The 21,269-nt window shown below is 30.3% G+C and overlaps 2 protein-coding genes across 20 annotated transcripts in view; one reads left to right on the forward strand and one right to left on the reverse strand.

Moving 5' to 3' along the window:
- Positions 1–5,941: 5,941 nt before the first annotated feature.
- LOC123889728 (vacuolar cation/proton exchanger 1c-like) lies at positions 5,942–12,244 on the reverse strand. Of its 18 annotated transcripts, none has more exons than XR_006802634.1 (10): positions 12,061–12,244; positions 11,737–11,944; positions 11,556–11,619; positions 10,157–10,285; positions 9,381–9,607; positions 9,004–9,110; positions 8,585–8,652; positions 8,067–8,273; positions 7,672–7,704; positions 6,985–7,527 (listed from the first exon to the last, which is right to left on the reverse strand). XR_006802634.1 is itself a non-coding variant. In XM_045939194.1 (6 exons), the coding sequence occupies exons 2-6, from the start codon at positions 11,784–11,786 to the stop codon at positions 9,446–9,448; spliced, it is 297 nt and encodes a 98-aa protein (XP_045795150.1). In that variant the 5' UTR covers positions 11,787–11,944; positions 12,061–12,244; the 3' UTR covers positions 9,117–9,445. The 18 variants fall into 18 exon arrangements, 1 of the variants encoding a protein (XP_045795150.1); XR_006802633.1 differs by having other exon boundaries at positions 6,985–7,535; XR_006802632.1 differs by having other exon boundaries at positions 8,036–8,273.
- A 5,850-nt stretch (positions 12,245–18,094) lies between these two features.
- Positions 18,095–21,269, forward strand: part of LOC123889491 (MADS-box protein SOC1-like) — a 28,586-nt gene continuing 25,411 nt past the window's right edge. The window contains exons 1-3 of one of the 2 annotated variants that reach the window (XM_045938839.1): positions 18,095–18,402; positions 18,693–18,755; positions 18,939–19,125. In XM_045938839.1, the coding sequence (XP_045794795.1) occupies positions 18,944–19,125 (182 nt within the window). In that variant the 5' untranslated portion in view covers positions 18,095–18,402; positions 18,693–18,755; positions 18,939–18,943. Of the gene's footprint in view, positions 18,403–18,689; positions 18,756–18,938; positions 19,126–21,269 lie in introns of both variants that reach the window. The other variant, XM_045938840.1, reaches the window with a different exon arrangement.

Raw genomic sequence — 21,269 nt, forward strand, 5'->3', positions numbered from 1 at the left:
CTGAATTTTTTTTCCTTCTGTTCCCACGGTTATCTCCACTCACGGTGGCAAATTGACATCGCTAAATTGTTTGTATTTTGATGATAGGATATCCCCAAACTATTCTTTTCCCAGGATTCATTTTGGTCTTAAAAATGTTAAGCCATCCCTATGTATATATCTAGTGGTAATTTATAGTGAAGTGCAGATAATTTAGCTTGGAAGTCTTCACAGTTTCCTTGATCTGCAAATATTTGCACTTGCACAGCTTTTATAGTTGGAATCAGATTGAAACTGTTTATCATGACTTGAATCCATTGTCTTATCACATTCACAAAATCCAATTTGGAATCACTTAATGTTTCACTGACACAACTGTGCTTGGGAGTGTGAAAGCTAGAAAAGAGAAGCCATGAAAATAGGATCACAATAGGCGCGGACAGAAAATGGGCGCAGAATAGGCGCAAGCAAGCTCAAATTTATTATACAGAACATGATTATAGGAAATGTACATCACTATAGATCAACTAACATATCCTAACTAATTCCCAAACTTGGTCACTACTAGAAAGTTAGTTATGAACTAATCACTAACTAACTTGCTTTGCAAGTAATCTCATTATCTTCACCTTATCTAGGGGTGGGCAAAAATCCCAAAAATCAAACCGAACTGCCAAACTAAACCGAACCAAACAAAAAAAAAAAAAACTGAACCATAACTAACGGTTTTAAAACTGAACTGAAACAGTTCGGTTCGGTTCATGGTTATCAGATTGGTTCGGTTTAATGGTTCAGTTATTTTTAGTGAAAAATTAGTTATGGTTTGGTTTAAAACCATAAAACCGAACCACTTTAACAGTTCGGTTCATTTCAGTTCAAAAGACAAACAGTTTGGTTCGGCTCGGTTACTATGAATTTTGAAAACTGTTTGGTTCGGTTCGGTTTTCTTCCAAAACCGAACCATGCCCACCCCTAACCTTATCCACTATTATCAGGAAGTGATGTCAGTTTTGATAGTGCTAATGAAAAGTTAGCTTGCCATTTATTGTTCATGCCATGAATAGAAATGAGTGTTCTGTAGATGAGAGGCTCAGTTACAACTTCTGAGGGAACAATTAAAAGACTTATGGGGGTAAACTATTAAAAGTCCAGCACCATGTTTATCATGTGACAGTATATTCACGGGGCTTTGTCTAACATGCACCACTTGATTAAGTGGTGCATGGTGCACAAATTGCCAATTATGCTATAACGAATACAAATTTTATAAAATCGACCGTTTGATTGAAATTTTATATCATATAGATTATTCATGAAAATTTTGAAAAAAATTGAAAATCATTTAATGTGTTATTTAGATTCGTCAAGATTAACGGTATTCATTAAAAACTCATAAACCGTTAAATTTGATGAATCTCAATAACATATCAAATGCTTTTTAATTTTTTTCAAATTTTTTATATATGATCTATATATTATAAAGTTTTAATATAACGGTGGATTTTATAAAAATCATATTCGTTATAGTATTATTGACAACTTGTGTACCGTGCACCACTTGATTGTGCACCATAGACACTGCCTATTCACATAATCTTAGGGTACATTCGTTGGAAGTGGTATTTTGTAGTCTTTCTTAGAGTGGTAACTTAACCATTTGAAGTCGGTGCTAGATTTTCTAGGACAAATTAAATTTTGAATGATGTACAAAGTTTTATTATCTTTATTGTGTATATAATGGATTTTTTTTTGGGTTCCGTAGCCGGGAATATAATGGATTCTTGAATTAGCATAGTTTTTTGGGATAAAATTCAAAAGGTTCTTTCATATAGGTGGGAACTTGGCTACCCATTTCATGAAATTGGGTGATCTAGCTCATCCTAGGTGGCATAAATATAGTGGTTGAAAAAATGCCACTTATAATATCATTAATGCATGTGATTAGTTTTAAATTATGGCAATATAATTTGCAATATTTATAAATTCAACCTCTGTAATTATGAATAGGAGATTTCCAATGCTTGGTTCCCAAGATTGTAGTTTCCAATGGCCTGCATATCATAAACTTTCGAAACAAACGCAATTACTACTAGTGTATCATTAGTTATGTTTTTTTTTTATATATATATATATTTTAATTAACTTGCTTCCAAAAACTAATGGTTGAAGCATATTGCATATGGTTAATTTATTTGTATAAAAATTATTATTATTATTATTTTTCTTTCGCAAATCTTTTTCAAATTCTTTAAATAACAAAAAATCTTCAAAATAACTAAAAGAATGGCCTTTCTTTTTATAAAAAAGAGTTAAATAAATTTTTTGTCCCTATAAATATATTGAATTTTGTCCCTAAAAATAAAAATGAGATGTTTTCAATCCCTAAAAAAAAAATCATTTGTCGGGTTATATATGTTTTTTATCCTTACAAAATGTTGTCCTTTTAAGTTTATTTTATATAAAATGTTTAGTCCCGGTAAAATAATCATGGATTCATTTTTGTCCCTACAACTAAGACAACGTGTATTTTTTAATGATTTTTTTAGCATGTATATTTAGAACATCATAAAAAGTTTCTCCAAAAAATTAAGCTAAAAATTTGATTCCTGTGTCACGATTTTTGTTAGTTTTATCTTGAACTTTTGCCAATTAAAAAAAAAATCATATTTAATTCATATAATGTTAACAAATTCTAAATTTTAGTAAATAAACTTTATATGATATTTTAAACACGCCTATAAAAAATTCGTTCAAAAATTATAATATTATAAACATGAATATAAAAACTCATTCAAAAATTAAAGAGTACATACAAGTTGATTTAAAAGCAAAGACCAAAAGTTGTGACAAAATGAAAGATGAAAAAAACTTTGAAAGGAGAGCCAAAGAGTGCTTCAAATTGTCAGAAGGGAAGTGGATGGGGGGCGACGATGTGTCTCGGTCGGATGTGGAACGGTTTGACATGTGTGCCAGTCTACGAACATTACCACTGATTGGTGGGGTCCTCTTGTGGGTTGCACCGTCGGCCGACCCCGATCTTTTGTGAAGGGTTCGAGTGAGAGCATATCTATCGGGACCAGAAAGATGGTGAACTATGTCTGAGCCGAGGCCCGCAGCGATACTGACGTGCAAATCGTTCGTCTGACTTGTGTATAGGGGCAAGGATCAACCACAAAGAAGGATAGACACAAGAGCTCCTGTAAATAGTCTAGGGGTCCATCTTAGGCGGTCCCTGTACTGCCACCTCACGATCTTCTCCGCCCCTCTGTAGTGGAGTTTTTGCCTTCCCTGGGAATCGAATCATGTAACATGGGTTCAAGTACATGTTCAATCCATTCCCACTACCAATCGGGCTACGCCTTTTTTGTAACAGCCTGGGGCCCATCTTAGGCGGTCCCGATAGTAGGAATGAATTGAACATGTACTCGAACCCCAAGGTACATGGTTCGATTTTCATGGAAGGCAAAAACTCCACAAGAGAGGGGGTGGAGAAGATCGTGAGGTGGCAGTGCTGAGACCGCCTAAGATGGGGCCCCAGGCTGTTACAGCTCCAATCAACTAGACCTCACGGAAACACCCAACTGACCCCAACATACTCCACTGGTTCCAACAAAAAATAGGATGCATACCCCACTTGTAAAAGAATAAGGAGAGCCATGGTTTTTACTAGGAACACTTTCCAAGATGAATGTTCCATCCTATCGATCAAACACTCACAATTAGATAATTGGGACAATTTGAATCTCAAATTTACAATGAATTTATTTTTTAACCCGGTTATAATTATTGAATTTTAAGACAATGAATTTTTTAAATAATTTTTTATATTAATTAAGGCTCTCTTGACAACAAAGTAGTGGATGAACTTAAAGCGAATAAGTATTTTATAACGCATAAATTAGCTGATTGAATTTGTATTTTTTTTATAAAATTAGTGGTTGAATTTGTTTATAAATATTAAATGACATATAAAATGTATTTTTTTTAATATTTAGTTATTTTAAGGGAAATGACGGGGTAAATAAATATTTTAAGTAAAATGTGTGTGTGCATATATATATATATATATATATATATATATATATATATATATATATATATATATTAATATTTAGTTATTTTAAGTCAAATGAATTAGGGCTCGTTTGAATTGATTTATTTTTGAACTTATACAAAATATATTTTATATTTTTATGCATTATTCATAAGCTTGTCAAGGTAGTTTATGAAAAAAATAGTTTATGAAGATACAATTTTCGCTAGTAAGAACTTATGAATTAACATAATAGCTTATTTATTTGCACAAACTATTTTTTATATGTTCAAAAATAAGCTAACACAAACGGATTCTTTGTTTATCAAAATAAATTATAAGCTAGTAAAAATAAGTTATATGCTCGTGAACTTATAAGTTACTATAAACTATAAATTATAAGCTCAAAGATATCTAAGAGTCAATTTTTTTTTATAATTAAATTGTATTTTATTAGTTCTAAACACACTAAACAAATAATTTATTTTAATATATTTTAAATACGTATAGAAATATAAAAAATGAAATTTTATTTTGTTTGTTTTTCATAGAACAAAAATGGCGGGTTACTTTGAAAAAATGAACCGAACACTTAATTGAATAGGAAATGGCAAAAGTTGCAATTAATGTCTTTGGGTTAAATATGCAATTATATATAACATCATGTTTTAATCTATCAATAATAGTGACTCAAATTTATAGTTTGACAACTAGGATGGGTAGTAGCATGGGTAGGGATAGCAATGGGTAAATAAGAATTTGCCAAATAATTTTGCTGATTTTTTTTGACAAGAAATTTTTTGATTATTTATAACACAACTAGACGGCTGCCCGTGCGTTGCACGGGTTCGGCGGAACATGATTTATATACCAATCATGGTTGCTATGAGCCAAGGAAGCTAGTCATAAGCATATGAAAATTCCTTAGGGGGAGTATCATTTATATATCAATCATGGATGCTATGAGCCGAGGAAGCTAGTCATAAGCATACGAAAATTACTTCGGGGAAGCATCATTTATATATCAATCATGGATGTAAAGGATATGGTGCAATATGGATATATCATGTAGTGTAATAAAACACAAATTATGATAGGTTAGCACAAAAAAAGTACGAACCATTGTTGATAATTATGTCGCGAAAACTAAAAATTTAGATAAGCGGCATGCATAAATTACAAACTTTTGTATCAGGAACGCATAAAAATTACGAATCTATGTGAATGTTCAAATATCGAAGTATCATGAAACTTATATGACGCAGAGATTAAGAAACTCTCAATTAGAAGATGACCTAAAGCACAAAAATTAAGAAACTCTATTAGAATGATACAAAAATTACGAACCATTGTGGATACTTGTGTCGAATAAAAATTATAAATCTCATCTCTCTATTAAAAGAAATTCTATAAGTGGCGCGCATATATCATAAATGTCTATATTGTGAGCACAAAAAAATTACGAACCATTGTGGATACTTGTAGCGCGAAAACTAAAAAATCATATTCGCGACGCGCAGAAATTACAAACCTTTGTTGTATCAAGAAGGCATAAAAATTATGAATCTATGTGAATGCTAAAATAGCGTAGTATCATGAAACTCTATATGGCGCAGAGATTAAGAAACACTCTATTAGAGGAGAGATTAAGAAACACTCTATTAGAGGCCGACCTAAAGCGCAAAATTTAAGAAACTCTAGTAGCGCGCATAAATTATAAACCTCACTATTAGAAGGATACAAAATTATCACAAAAAAAAGGATACAAAAATTACGAATCTATATCGATACTCGGAGGGATCCCTTAACCATGGCTCCTTGATCCTTGTAGCTCATATGCTCCTTGATCAAGGAACACCATTTATATGTCAATCATGGATGTTGTAGATCATGGTAAATAAAAATATTTGTGTAAAAATATCATTCCTCTTGTTGATTACTGATTTCTGCCGCAGAATCTAATTGCCCACCTTTATCGGGGATCACGTTCTTGTGCAGTCAAAACTTTCTCGTATTTATATAGTCGGTCATATGCAGCCGCTCGATTAAGATCAAACAGTTTAAAACCACCTACGGGTTTGGAGGAATTAAACGGAATTAAACGAGCTAAGTAGTTATTTGAGAAATCAAGCATAAAATAAAAGAGCATACAAAATTGTTATAAACTTTCTAAGGCTACATCATTGAGCAATTTGAACACAATGATTAGATAATCGAACGATAGTTTGAAGAAGTGAAATCAAAGTCCAAATTATACAAACAAAATAATAACGATAGGGTTAAGTAACAAAGGCCTACATGAAGTGATGTTCGGCTTGATAAGAAGCCTTGTGTCCGCCATAATAAAACGAATCAAGTGAAGCATCACACAAAATTTTATAGTAAAGCTTTCAAGACTCGTGACATCTATAAAATTAAATTTTTGTCTAAGAGTACACTTAATTTAAATTTCTCATGAGTAGTACGTTAAGATGATGACATTAAAAATCATTCATATAATCATTGATAATAGGATAGAGAAGTACATTGTATAATCGATACATCCGAAAGAGTAAATAAACTTAAAAACCAAATCAAGAAACTGGTCAATACACCAGCATGATGCAAAAAAAAAAAAAAAAACTATAGCATCTCCCATTCCTCACATTTTCTCAACACCAGCAAAGCCACCACAATCTGTGCTTTGGCAAAAGTGACAAAATTCCAATAAAACTAATGCATATCTCCAACTTGAAAATTGCTTAAGGCTTCATAGCAAGCATCCTGCAGACAATCAATACAACAATCAACAAAAATCATAAGAATCCATTTTCTATTTCAACTAATTTTATAACTCTTTCTAAACCACTAAAGGGTAAGCTGCATTGGTGTCAAGATAGTACTAACTATACATAACTTGTTAAAAATTACTCAAAATACAACCTATATTTCAGTTTGAATGAAATTTAGAGTGAAATTACAAACACTACAAATGAACCAAAAATACATCCTAATTCATGTAACATTAAGTACATATAACATTACAAACGAAATCATCAAATACACTTATATTCTTCCATGCTTGCAATACACTGTCATCTCCAAATACAAATCTCATAAGAAGACCACTTGTAGCATACAAATCAACACCAAAGCCTTAGTATCCAAAGATGCAAACATAATGTATCATTTTATTTCATTCTAAGCATATATGTGCCAATTACGTAAAAATCTTATTTCTAAGAAAAAATAGTCTGAAACCTTGTTTCTATACAATAAACAATGGTAATGAAATAGTATAAATTTAATGGCTTTCTCTGCACATTACTTACAAAACTTCTTTCAACTGCTTCAAGCTGATCACACCATATGAATACTTGGAGTCAGCAACATTAGGTGAGTCTTTTTGATGGTCTGCATCCTGCTGCCCTGCATCATCATGGCCTACATCCCGCTGCCATCGTGTTAAAGCATCGTCATCTAGTGGTGACTGCACAACTGATGCATGTGCATGCTTAGCCGCCTGTCAGCTTATGCTGCAACACTTGGAATTTGATCTACTTTCAACTTTCAAGTAAGAACAACTTTACAAATTAAATTCACTCAAAATCGAATTTTGTAGCCACATAACAAAACTTAAGTGAAATTGAAAACAAAAATGAGAGTTTTAAAATGCATACATGTTGCAAATGGTACAGTGTCCTCAAAAATATCTGTTGTAAAGAAAGTAAATGAAAATCTTTCAAAATGAGCATTTAACTTCAATATAGAACCAAATTAAAAAGACAAAGTCTTCTTTGGAGATCCAATCAAAATCTAAGACCATTATGTTTCCTCTCAACTCCAATACCTTATTTGGAATTGAGATCTTGATGTGATGCTAGTTTGCTCATTCACTATAAAAACGAAAGTGCATTTTAGAGTATTGGGTCTCTCCTTTCCGATTTATTCAGTAACCATCTAAATAACACAACTTCCTTAACTGCCTAATAATATAACAATTGCAGCGTATAATATAATAACAATACTAATAAGAGATCTAACCGAGATTCATTATGCAACAACGTCTTCTTACTTTTAGATTTGATGATGAGTCCCAAATCACTTATATCTGCTACATATTTCTTGTATGCTTCTACTACCTCTGATTTTTTTTTCCTATACATTATTTTTGTCTCTACATAAGCCAATGATTCATTTGATCATTCTAAATATGCAGCAGTTCAGGAAGAAAACCATGGCAGGATTCTTCAGGCAAATTGAAATCCTCATGATGTGTTTGCTGCATAAATTGAAATCCACCAGTATATAAGAATTAGTACATCTAAGCTTGACTATCAAAACACTACTGAAGGGAAAACATAAATCCTAAGTTTTTCCTATCTTATTATCTGTTTAGACTTCATAACTGACTAAATTCAAAAGGTCAACAAATTATCAGTGCTAGATCAGCAACTAAAAATCACCAAGACCAGACATATTCAGGTGCAGTCAAATAAATCAGAAGATAAATCCTTATTCAGAGGCATATATATTTTTTAATTTTGAACTCTAGAGCACCAGATGACATCTTATTCAGAGGCAGGAGAGTACCTCAGATATTTCGTACCCTACGTTTCAAACGTAAACGACCTCTGAAGGTTCGGTCATCGCAAACTAACCTGTAAATAGCAGATAAAAGATTAACAGGACAAAAATCATATGCAACCTTCTTGTAATAAAAAACAATTGGATTAAGGAAAATCATATCCAACCTTGCAAGAACAACAAAAATACAACTTGATAATTTAAATGACATGTGAATATTTCACAGCCCTTATTTGGATCTGCTTTAAAATCACTTGATAATTTCAAAAAATATTGATCATCAAGGACATATATACCAGCAATTGAGTCCAAATTTAGACAATTCAAATGGTGTAAAATTTAGAGAAACATAGTATACACAAACACATGTTGCAAAAACATAGACAAAAGCATAGTATTCTATACACATGCTACAACAAACTTACTCAAAGAGATCATTGTTGCAGGCACATGAACATAAAGATACATATACATCTTCTTTCCTCCAGAGTTCAGAGTTCTGTATTAGATTTAAACAATAATAGAAGGTGATCTGCAATTTAGAGAAGAAAAAAATTGAATAAGAAAGTGATTTAAACAATAATAAGACACAATTTCATGGAAGATTTCAAACATGCAATATCAAAATATGAAGAATTGAAATTTAAAATTTTAACCAATATATAAGATTATGGAACATCTTAGGAATTTTATGGGATGATACTTCCTTTTAATCTGTCAGACCAAAAGCAACTTCCTTTCCTAAATCAAATGGATCATGAATATGGACAGGGATCATAACAACAAAGAAAGATGTTCAAACCTTGGTTCCAATGACGGCAATAGCAAAGGTAATAACGCAACCGCGACCTTTACCGCAATCACTTTTTAAAACCTTGATTTAAAACTCATTGTTATATACAACACTATGAATACAAACAAATAAACAATCATAATAAATATCACTTATTTCAACAAAAGATATTAAAAATGAAAGCTTTACCATTCCAGGAAACTGGTACTTCCTCTCGAAATAGGTTTCTTGAATCTCTGCGTTTACAATTGTATACATAAATCATGAATATCTGCTGTTGTTTTTTAAGTCATGGATCAAAGTGAACCACACATTTATTTAATTGTTTCTATCAATGTTCAACAGGAAGTGAAATCACTTGATTTAAGGTAAACAATTGCTTTTATATGTATATTCATGCACAGTCCAAACTCTCTTACTTGAGCAAACCATGAAAACTCAAAACTCACTTTCACTTCTAATTTATCTAATTTTCACTCTTGCCTCTTATGAGGATCATATTGTAAGAGATGCAAGAAGAAATACTACCTCTTATAACATATGATAAAAAACCTTCTAAAATAGTTTTTATATGCATAAATGGATATGAAAGAGTATTAATGTTATCGCACTTACAAGGGCTTATACCGGTAATTAAACTCTTCTACATCAAATCCAAATAGGCTCATATAGTCATAGGTTGCTTATATATATATATATATGATAAACACTTATTCAATAAGTGATTAACTAAGCTGTTTATAAAAAAGAATTCCAAATAGATCTAAACATTTTTGTAGAATTACCTCAATTGTATCCACCACATATTCAGACAACAAAGCAATGAAAACAGTCATTCCATCCAACCAACCAAATGCACTCCAGAATCCAATCACGGCCTCTTCTTCTGCCTCCATGTTCTCACCTTCACCTTCCTGTCCAAACATTAAAATTCAAAAATTTCATAATTAAGAAACATATATCTTCAGCTTCCAAAAATTTCATGATACTTCATTCTTTAAGGCTTGATATAAACTCAACATGAATACTTCAAGAGATAAATGAATTTATAGGTTATAAGATTAAATTGATTAATGCCTAAAAAAAGATTAAACATTTATAATGAGTGACCAAACATGATATGCTGGGTAATGGTACAAAAATCACTTTAATCTAATAACCATCAAATAAAAAATAGGATATTGTGTCCTTGCCCCCTAAGAAGCGAAGAGAACTAATGGTTATTATTCAAGTAACCGAAAATCATATAATAACTATACCACTAAATACACATAAACTAATATTTATCATATCTTTGCACTAATAAGGCATGTTTTGAAAGAAATATAAAAAAAGTTGTTTGGTGTGGTGATGCAAAACTAACATATTTGTTTATATCACTCTAATCATCATTATATTAGAAAATGTTTAAAGAATTATACAAAAAGGCTATGAAAGCATGAATGTAAATGTAATAAACCACTTCTTCTTCTATCTCACCTTCTATTTCTATTGAAGCAATGCAAGAGTTATAATCTCATTCAAGTAATTCTCCATCTAGTATACATTAGTATATTGGATTCCTCCTTAACAACAAATTGATACATAAATAGATTTGTAGTACAAAGATAAATAAGCAAAATTCATAAATGATATGATTTGAAACTACAATTCGATGAAGAAACATGAAAATAATTATCATTAGCAAAATAATTAAGCTCTTACACGGTTTGTCTGACTTTTTCGAGCAGTAAAGGATCCAACTTTCAAAATCAACAAAATCTTTGCATTTAAAGAAACAACAAAATCATCATGATGAACAATAAACCCCAATAATGAACAATTTAAGTTTTAAAAATGGATGAAAATGAATATAGAAAAAAGTCAGAAAAACCAATCTTTTTGAATTGAAATCTATGTGTTCTTTTAATCTGTTAAAACATTTTCAAAGCTAATTCTCAAGAATATTACTTTCATCAAAGAGAATTCAATAATGGTAACAATCTTTGTCATCCCTGTCATAAACAATCTTTTCAAAAACCTCTTTTTCAAAATCAATATATAAAAAAAATAAACACAAAAAACAGGAACTAAAAAGAGTTAAAAACCAAAAAATTTCATGTTGTCAAGAATATTCACAAAAAACTGAAATCAAACCTAACTCAGAAGGGGAAAAGTGAAAAATTCAAAGTTCATAAAACTTACCAAACCAAACCCGAATTTGTGAACCTTCACAGCCCATGATAGAATGTCCTTCTCTGTAGAGATCCTGAAATCAATTTGATAACCCAAAACAAAAAAATTTAAAAAAAAAATGAAGAGTGATAAAGAAGGAGCAATTCAGCGAATAAAGAAAATGGAAGAGAGATGAGATTAATTCAATAACCTGAGTTTATTGACATCCAAATACCCAATTTCATCGACAATTTCAAACATACAAGATGATCAAAATTTGAGGAATTGAAATTTGGGGGTTAGGGTTGATGATTTTCGGCCCATCTGAGAGGAAGAAGAAGGTTTTGCGTGAAAGAGGTTTTTGGGTGAGTTGATTTGGGTTTGATTTGGGGTTTTCCGGCGGCGGTGGCCGGCGGTGGCTGCCGGAATCAAAGTGAAAAGAGAGAAGAGAGTGAGAGAGCGCATAAGAGAGAAGAGAGAAGAGAGAGAAAGAATTTGATAAATGAAGAAAATTTGGAAAAAGTGAAATATATACCTCCTTTGGATAAGCTATCCCCACCATAAGAGAACACTTGTCATGTGAAGCTTTGTATGGATGAATGAATTCATGTAGAAGAACATGCAGCCAATAAAAAGATAGTTGACATTGTGAAGGAAGTGAAGGAAGTGAAGTAAGTAGTTGACTTTGTGAATGCAATTTCCAAAAAGCCTAGAATGCATGTACAATCCATGTATGCAATTTCCAAGAAGCCTAGAATGCATGTACAATCCATGAATGTCATAGTTGACTTTGTGAATGTCAATTGCTTGGATAAGCATACAAACTTTGTAGTTAGACATGTGGAGCATGATAATTGGATGGATGGAAGCATGTGGTGGCAAGAAACAATAGGACATGATACAAAGGTGTTAAGCATGGATTGGCCAATGGATTAGGGTTTTGCATTAGGGTTTCCCAATCTATAATCTTTTATGTATATTATAGATATTATAGATAAGATGATACAAACACTAATACTCAAGATAATAAATCCTGGTTTTCTTCTCCATTAGTTAAGATGTATTTTAGGAGTCTGAGCTAAGGAGGGTGAAATGAGTAAATGTCCGGGTTCAAATTCTGGTAAGGTGACAAAATTAACACTAACAATTAATTACTAATTACTAATTTTAGCTATTTAAAAAAAATAGATGCATTTTTCCTTTTTTTTTAAAGCATATGATTTTTTTTTATTTTTTTACAATGTTGGCAATGAGAATCGAATCTAAAACCTCATGCATACTACTCAAATCTTTCACCATTAGATCAAACCTAGTGACTTAAGGCATATGCATTATTGTTTGATGTTCTTCACTTAAAATAATCATATCTATATAATTTCTTCAAATGTATATATTTTTCTAAACCACAAAATGTGTATTTTAAGTGAAGAGTATATTTTTCATCACAAGAATCATGTATAGTTTTTTTTCAATGTGTGGTTTTTAAGAAACGTAAGTGGTGGGTATAATACGCCATCCACCCCACCCATTATAATAGTTTGGGCTTTGAGGGAGTTGAAGGAGTATTTTCTCTTTTGCGCCCCCCATATCACTTTGAGGCCCTATGCTCAGTTTCGGAACATAGATTTCGTAGTTGTCTGTTTTTTTTTCTCAATTTTTTATTGCCTTTTCCAAATTTTGCTCTTCCCCCACCACCACTACCCACACACTACTCCGAGGCCTCTGTATTAGCCAAATTATCCTTAAGGATGTTTCGGATTACAGGATCCAAAAACGCTTAGTTTTAAAACGTAGATTCATTTTCAAGCTGTTCTACTGTCTTTTCCAAATTTGGGTGATTATCAAATTTTTCCCTTGCCTCTGCCCAGACTCTCCTACAAATGTGAAGCACATCAACGATTTGTAGGCCTTGGCGGATCCCCTTCAACTGTTGGCCAATTCTTCGGATGTGACACTCAAAACAAGCAATGTATCTCAGAATGGTGTCCATGCATTTTGAACTCTTGGCTTGCACATTTCCTCAGTCACATAGTTACACACTAAATAATCACATAATGCTCACTCAATTGTAAAACAATTTATACCAGCATTTGCAGATAAAGCAGGGTATCTTGGAATAGACTGCAAATGTCCATATTGCCCGAGGACACGCTTAGGAAAATGTAGACAAACCATAATGCGTCCGCACATAATCCATCCGGAGTATTATTTCATCCGTCCCAAATTATAAGGGAAAATAAAAGGAAAAAAAAACACTTATTAAGAAAAAGCAAAACATAATAGTTTGAAATATATATAATTTTTTATATATTTCTTGAAAATAGTTGCATGGAAAGATGTAAAAATAATTTTTATTGTTTATTGATTATGGAAAAGATAAGGGAGAGTAAATTAAATTCAGTTTGTATTTAATTTCACGAGAATAAGTAAAAAGAAATCTTAAAAAAGATAATTGTTTATGTTTTTTTGTTATGATCCACTTTGACCATATTTTTATACTAATATGTACATGTAAATATAAACATATGACATATTTTTGATTTATCTTGATGAGTATTTTTAAAATATATAATTTTTAATAATAAATAACTTAAGATATTAATGTTTAAAATTATACATTTGACAAACGTAAATGCAGTCAACTATATCATTTATTTTGGGAGGAAGAGAGTAAAAAATAACAGCATCATTTATTTATGTATAATACAAAAATAAACGGCTTTATTATAAAAAGTATGCGTATTTATCATTTTGGGCAAAGATAATAAAACTAGAATTTAATTTATATGCACTGTCGGTGTAAAGTTATTTTGCACATGCATTCAATAATATACTGACACATCATGTATGGTAATTAAAAACACATGATGTGTCACATTCATTAAATGATGTGGCAACGTGTTATTGGATGCATGTGTAAAAAAAATTTACACTGACGGTGCACAATAATTAAACTCATAAAACTACCCGTGAATTAGTTTGGAATTTAATTTATATGCACCGTCAGTGTAAAATTATTTTGCACATGCGTCCAATAATATACCGACACATCATGTATGGTAATTAAAAACACATGATGTGTCACATTCATTAAATGATGTGGTAACGCGTCATTGGATGTATGTGTAAAAAAAAATTACACCGACGGTGCACAACAATTAAACTCATTAGTTTGTGCCTAAATTAGCAATTATAGCAATGATGGCGTAGTAATAATTCACAAATACGTAGAAGAAATGTTGACATCAACCATCGACGGATCCAGAAGCTTATTATATCGGGGGCCGAAAAATAGTAAAATAATAAAATTAATGAATTTATGTATAAAGATTATTTTTGTGTACAATATCGACGTGATTTTTTTTTTTTTTTTACCATATTATAAGTATGAATTTTTCACCATCATTTAACATTGATTAATTTCCGTTGAAAAATATGTAAAGTACATAAAGTTAATTCTTCCCTCTTAGTCGAATATTTTGATTTATAACATACTAATACAATTGTATTTGTAGAATTAGAGTTGAGATTAAGTTGAATAATGTAACATATGTATATGTAACGTGCCATATATATGAGGGGGGAGGGGGGAGGGGGGGGGGGGGCCTTGTGCCATATGTAAGAGGGGGGAGGGGGGGCCTGGTGCCAACCCCCATATCCGTCCCTGACATCAACGTCAACATCAACATAAAGACAAAAGAAACAACGAAGAACCGAGAGACTTGTGGCTGGAATTTAGATTTCAAAAGAGATGTTGTAATACCAGCCGACGAGAATATACGCTAGTAAAATACAATAAATTAAGAATGACCAAATTAGACCAACAAACAAGGTCGGTTGCCATCAATTCTTCTCTATTTTTTTACCTTATGCATTTATTCAACTATTAAAGTTTTAGAAATATATGTACCAAAAAAAAAAAATTAGAAATATGAACATGTGATATTTAATGGGTTTAATTAATTTTTATACACTTTAATAACCCTTCAAAATCAAAGTAATAAAATTGTCAAAAATAAAGAAAAAATAATAATAATAATAATAATAAAGACTGTCCACGTCAAAAAACCAAAAAAATAAATAAAAACAATTATCTTACATATATCATATTTCTTTGCATAACAATTAATCTCATAATTATAAATAAATATATTAGAATTTGAATACATATGATATGAATGTAAAAGTGAAATACTAGACTTTAAAAACGAAAATGGTGGTACCCATATGTATTCCAAAAAAAAAAAATGTCATTACTCTCAATTCGATACCAAAGTGACTGTATAAGCAGAAAAGGACATAGTGTTTATTAAATAGAAAAAAGAAAAAAAAGAATAAAATAATATGAAAAGTTGGAAATAAAAACTGTACTGTAGCATAAAGGTTATGATGACAATATGGTGCGTTTTCGGTTTGTGATTGGTTCCTTGGAGTACGTTATTGTACGGATGAGTTTATGTAATGGTAATGCTTCACTCTTTTCCTCTGTTTTTTGCTATGTTTCTGTTTTTTGTACCCCACTTGTCCCGCACACTTGCAATTTTCATCCCCACTCTCTCCCTCCCCTCTCATGCTTCCAACTCCCTATCTTCTTTCATCAATCAATGAATCAAATTAATGCTCCCTCTTCTCTCTTCAGTCCATATCTATACATATTATTATCATCATCATGTTATAAATATGACAATTTTTTTTGAGTGGTTAAAAATTCCATCTTTAATATAGATAAGTGGAGTGCAGAGTTTGATCGCTGGTCCAAGCATATAAAATGTAATATTCTTATTAACTTAGTTAAACTCACTTAGATGATTAATACGATTCTTTTTATTTGGTACTCTATAAAGTTTTTAACAACATCATTGATGATTAATTGCTATCGAAGAATTAGTAAGATATATATAAGATGAACTCTGCTCTTCCAACAATTTTTTTTTTTTATAGATATGATTCATGAATTGAATCTTGATTGCATTTTTAAGCAAATTAAAACTTTTACTCTTTGAATTAATTCATTATTGATAAATATAAACATTTACCATCTAACTTTGATTAATCTCTATCGAAAAATATAGATACATATAATGATAATAGATAGATAAAATAATTTGTTCTCGCTCAATCACATTTTCACCGTACACAACAGTTATGACTATTTATTTAATCACTCTAAATCTTTTATTAATTGAACAAATTTAGTGTTATATGTAGACTATTTATGTAATCGCTCTAAATCTCTTATTAATTGAACAAATTTAGGGTTATATATAGATAGATTTTTTTTCTGCCTTAATTATAATTAAATAGTTTTTTAGATTTATTGAGTAATAGATATATCTAATCATTCAAAAAAAAAGAAGATATATCTAATCATTAATAAAGATCAAATGTATCAATTATTTAATAGATCTGAAAAAGAAAATATAAGCCACTACATTTGTGTCTAGTGGTGAGGGGTTTGGGTAATACTCTATAGGTCTTGTGTTCGATCCTCAGCTCATTGTAAAAAAAAAATATATTTACATATAATTAAAATATTTTATGATCTTTAATAAAGATCAAATATCAAATGTATCAATTATTTAATAGATTTGAAAAATAAAATATTTACTTATAATTAAAATATTTTATACTGTATAACCTAAGAGCGCTTTAGATGATATGATACAAATATCTTTTAAATTAACCAAAGTCTTAGATTCAATTCCTGACTGAACACAATAGTTTTAAAATTCTTATGAGAAATTTGCCGTCTATTTGAATTGCACAATGTTTGAGAAAATAATTTCTACAATCGTAGGATAATTTTAAAAAAATTATTTTAACTTTATACTCATCAAATATCTGCAAAAATATCTCCAAAAAATATGTACTAGTATTTGGATTTCATATTAATGTGCATCTAATGATGTGGTGATGCATCATGATTTAATGAGTCGCTAGATATTGATGATTATCTTATATACAAGTTTATCTTTTAGTAAAAAAAAAAAAGAAGGATGTTTATCTTTATATGTTTATCTTTATATATATATATATGGTTTTTTTTTTTGTTTTGAAAATAAGGTATCTTAAATAATTAATATATTTGAAATATTAAAAGAGATTTTATATAAAGAACAATTTTTTTTTAAACATTTTTATATTTAGATGGGATAATATAAATAACAATTAGTGATCAACAATAAATTGATTTACTGCGTGAACATAACTTAGTTGGTAGAGATATTATTATATATAATATGAAAAACTTATTCGAATTCTGATACACCTACTTATTCACCTTAAAAACTGAAGCTCTGACCACTTAAAAAAAAGAAAAGAAATTCAAGTCTCTTAATATTATAATGTTATTACTAATTAAGTTATATATATTTACTGAGTCACTTAATATTAAACAAAAGGAAAACTATCTTTTTTGGGTAAACTAAAATATCTATCTACACAGAGAACAAAAGAAAATGATCTTCTTTCAAAGCATAATTGAGATCCCTTTAAACTTAAAAAAAAATATTTTTGGGGCCCATGAAGTTGGATATTACCAAAACAAGAAAAAATATGAGGTTTGAAAAATCATTTTAGCATAAAAATAGTTTCTTAAAATGGTGGGGCTGAATGAAACTAAAGGCCTGATAGGCGGTTGAATAAGGAAAGCTAAGTCTGTGTCTGCCCTGCTCTTGTTTTTCTCTCTTTTTGGGTGCTTCTTTCTTATATCTTCCTTTCAACTCTTATTAATTGCTTCTCTTTCTTCCCTTTACTATTCACAATCATAGATTTCTCAGATTTTTTCCAATTTTGTTTAAATCACCAAACCCTTTTGTTTTCCTTACTCATAACCACTACTACTTGAGAGAGTTGCTTTTCTTCTTTCTTGCTGCTGGTAAGAATCAATTATTTCATTGGTAGTACTTAGATCCTTTATTGTGAAGGAAAATATTTTCAACTACTTTTGATAATAATCTATGTTCTTGATTTTGTTTTGCTTTTGTTTTAATTAAACTTCATATCTTACTCATTCAAAAAGTCAGGTGTATTTAGTTCAAAATCAAACTAAATACATCTGACGTTTTGAATATTTTTACTTATATTTCATTCTGAAAGGAGAAGTGTACTAATTTCTTGTTTCAAATTGTTGTTGACTTTCCATAATTATTTTCTGGTGTTTTTCAGCTTTATTTTGGATTTGGAAGACTCAATTTTGGTGCAAATCTGTACCATATCAGTAACCAGAAGGTTAGTATTTGAGGTTAAAATTAATCTTGTTTAGCTAGGATTCATTTTATTACTCATTCTTAATATTATTATTTTTTAAGCAAATTCTTAATAGTTTTAATTTCTGTTTTTTTTTTTTTTATTTTTTATAATGTTTTTTACATTTTTATTTTTCTTCTGGGTTGGTGATGATTTTGATTGCAGAGAAAATGGTGAGAGGAAAAACTCAAATGAAACGTATTGAGAATGCAACAAGTAGGCAGGTGACATTCTCAAAGCGGCGTAATGGTTTGCTGAAGAAAGCCTTTGAACTATCTATTCTTTGTGATGCTGAAGTTGCTCTTATCATTTTTTCTCCAAGAGGAAAACTTTATGAGTTTTCTAGCTCCTGGTAAGTATTTAATAAATTAAAGACCCTAAATTATTTTCTTTTATTAATTTTCTCTGATAAATATTAATTGTTGCATTATACTATATATATATATATATATAGTTAGTGTTTGTTATTAGGACATATATGCATCTTCTTAATTAACATACATGATGTATATAATTTCATGCACTCATATACATACATGGAGAGGGAGAGGGAGAGGGAGAGGGAGAGAGAGAGAAAGAGATTTAAGTATTGTCAAGATATTTATCATAATAACTACAAAAATTACAGTGGTTGATTTGATTGTTTATTTAATGTTATGATTTGACCCTTTTTCTGTAACCTCAAAAGCACAATGGGGGTGAGTCACAGCAGATAAATATGCTATGGAGGCTACAAGGGGATGAAAAGTCATGATTTGGTGAAATCCTTAATATTAATGTTTCAATAAGAAAAAATATTTATATTATATTATATTATATTATTAAAACGAGAATAAACTTTACCCTAGTCCATAAACTACAATCAAAGTTTTTATCAGTACTATGCAGGATCATGGTTTTTGTTTTATTTGAAAGAATTGACTTAATATAATAACCTTAGATCAATATCAATAGATACAAGTTATAGCATATTGTAATATTAGAGAATATATGGGAACGGTGTACCTGGAATGGCAGCGGATCAATCCTTTCGTTAATTGAATTTGAGAGAGTAAGAGAGTTGAGACGGTGCTTCTACCTCTCACTGATGAGTCCTTATGCGTGTTATGTTTTTCAGTGTATCTAGTTTAATGGGACGGCTAGAATATATACTCATCAGTGGAGGCAGGGACCTCTCAATAGGCTGACTAGAAAGAACGGTCCAACCCATCACGGCCCGTTCAACATTAAGCCTTATATTAAACATGACATATAATTGTATTTGATATTATACACTTTTAATTATATTTTAAATAAATAATTAAAGTAAATCCAAAATATCCAACAATCTCCCACTTAGATTACTTTAATTAGTCTTTAAAATATAACATAAGAATAGTGGTAGAAATTTATCAAATATAATAAAACATGTCATCTAAAGTATAAGAAACACAAGATATAAACAGTGCAGAAATTGAATCCGATAGGGCAAACAAAATCATACACCATACACCTTGAATTTCACATATGATAATCTAAAGTATAAGAAACATAAGATTTAAACAGTGCAGAAATTGAATCCGATAGGGCAAACAAAATCATACATGCTAAACCTCAAATTTCACATAGAATAATATGGATTAACTTTACAAAATTAAGAATTTGTAATCCAATAAAGGTCCATGCATCTGAAATGCTACAACAAACTCCCACTAACCCAAAATATAGAAGACTTAATCAAATATATATAAGTCTGTTGTTAGTGGTTCTGCCAATGAGTTTTCTTGATTTTATAAAAGTCATAGAATATCCACATAGGTCAAGTAATTACTACCTTATAGGGATAGCCTATTAAGAGAATAATTACTTTTAGTCAAAATCAATAAATGTTCTACAATGTTTGACATTCAATTAATCCAAATTTTAGCAAAAAATTTTGACTATGAAAGTCCATAAAGAAATGGGAGACCGGAGAATCTCCAATTGGATTAACACAGACACTTAGTTCAAAGAAAAATAAGATATGGATTAATATGGCCACAAGAATGTCAATAATGAACAAATTATGATTATGCAATTCATAAGTACTTTAAGAACACAATATCATACTCGATAGGAGTATTGATATTATACGTAGTACTTACTATTTATGACCTTATAGAATGTGTAGTGTTGGTAAAAGAGAAGCACAATATATTTGCATGCTAAGAGATAATTGTGCATTTTCCAACAAATTGACTTAAGCATCTAATTATGATGCTTACCGAGATTAAAGAGTTGATATATATCTCAGTATAGTAGAATGAGACTGAAATTTAAAGTCTCTTAAGATATGCCATATTTTATTAAGCGCGCAAAAGTATATGGCAAGAGTGAGATTATAACTTTAAGTTTTGTGTTTATATCATTGTGTACATATTTTCATTGATCTCACATATATGAACAAGAGTGAAATTTTTATTTGAGCTCATAGTATATAATATTATGTACACACTCCCACTGATCCCACATATATAA

This window comes from Trifolium pratense, linkage group LG6, assembly GCF_020283565.1.
Source record: "Trifolium pratense cultivar HEN17-A07 linkage group LG6, ARS_RC_1.1, whole genome shotgun sequence".
In the NCBI taxonomy this organism is placed as follows: Eukaryota; Viridiplantae; Streptophyta; class Magnoliopsida; order Fabales; family Fabaceae; genus Trifolium; species Trifolium pratense.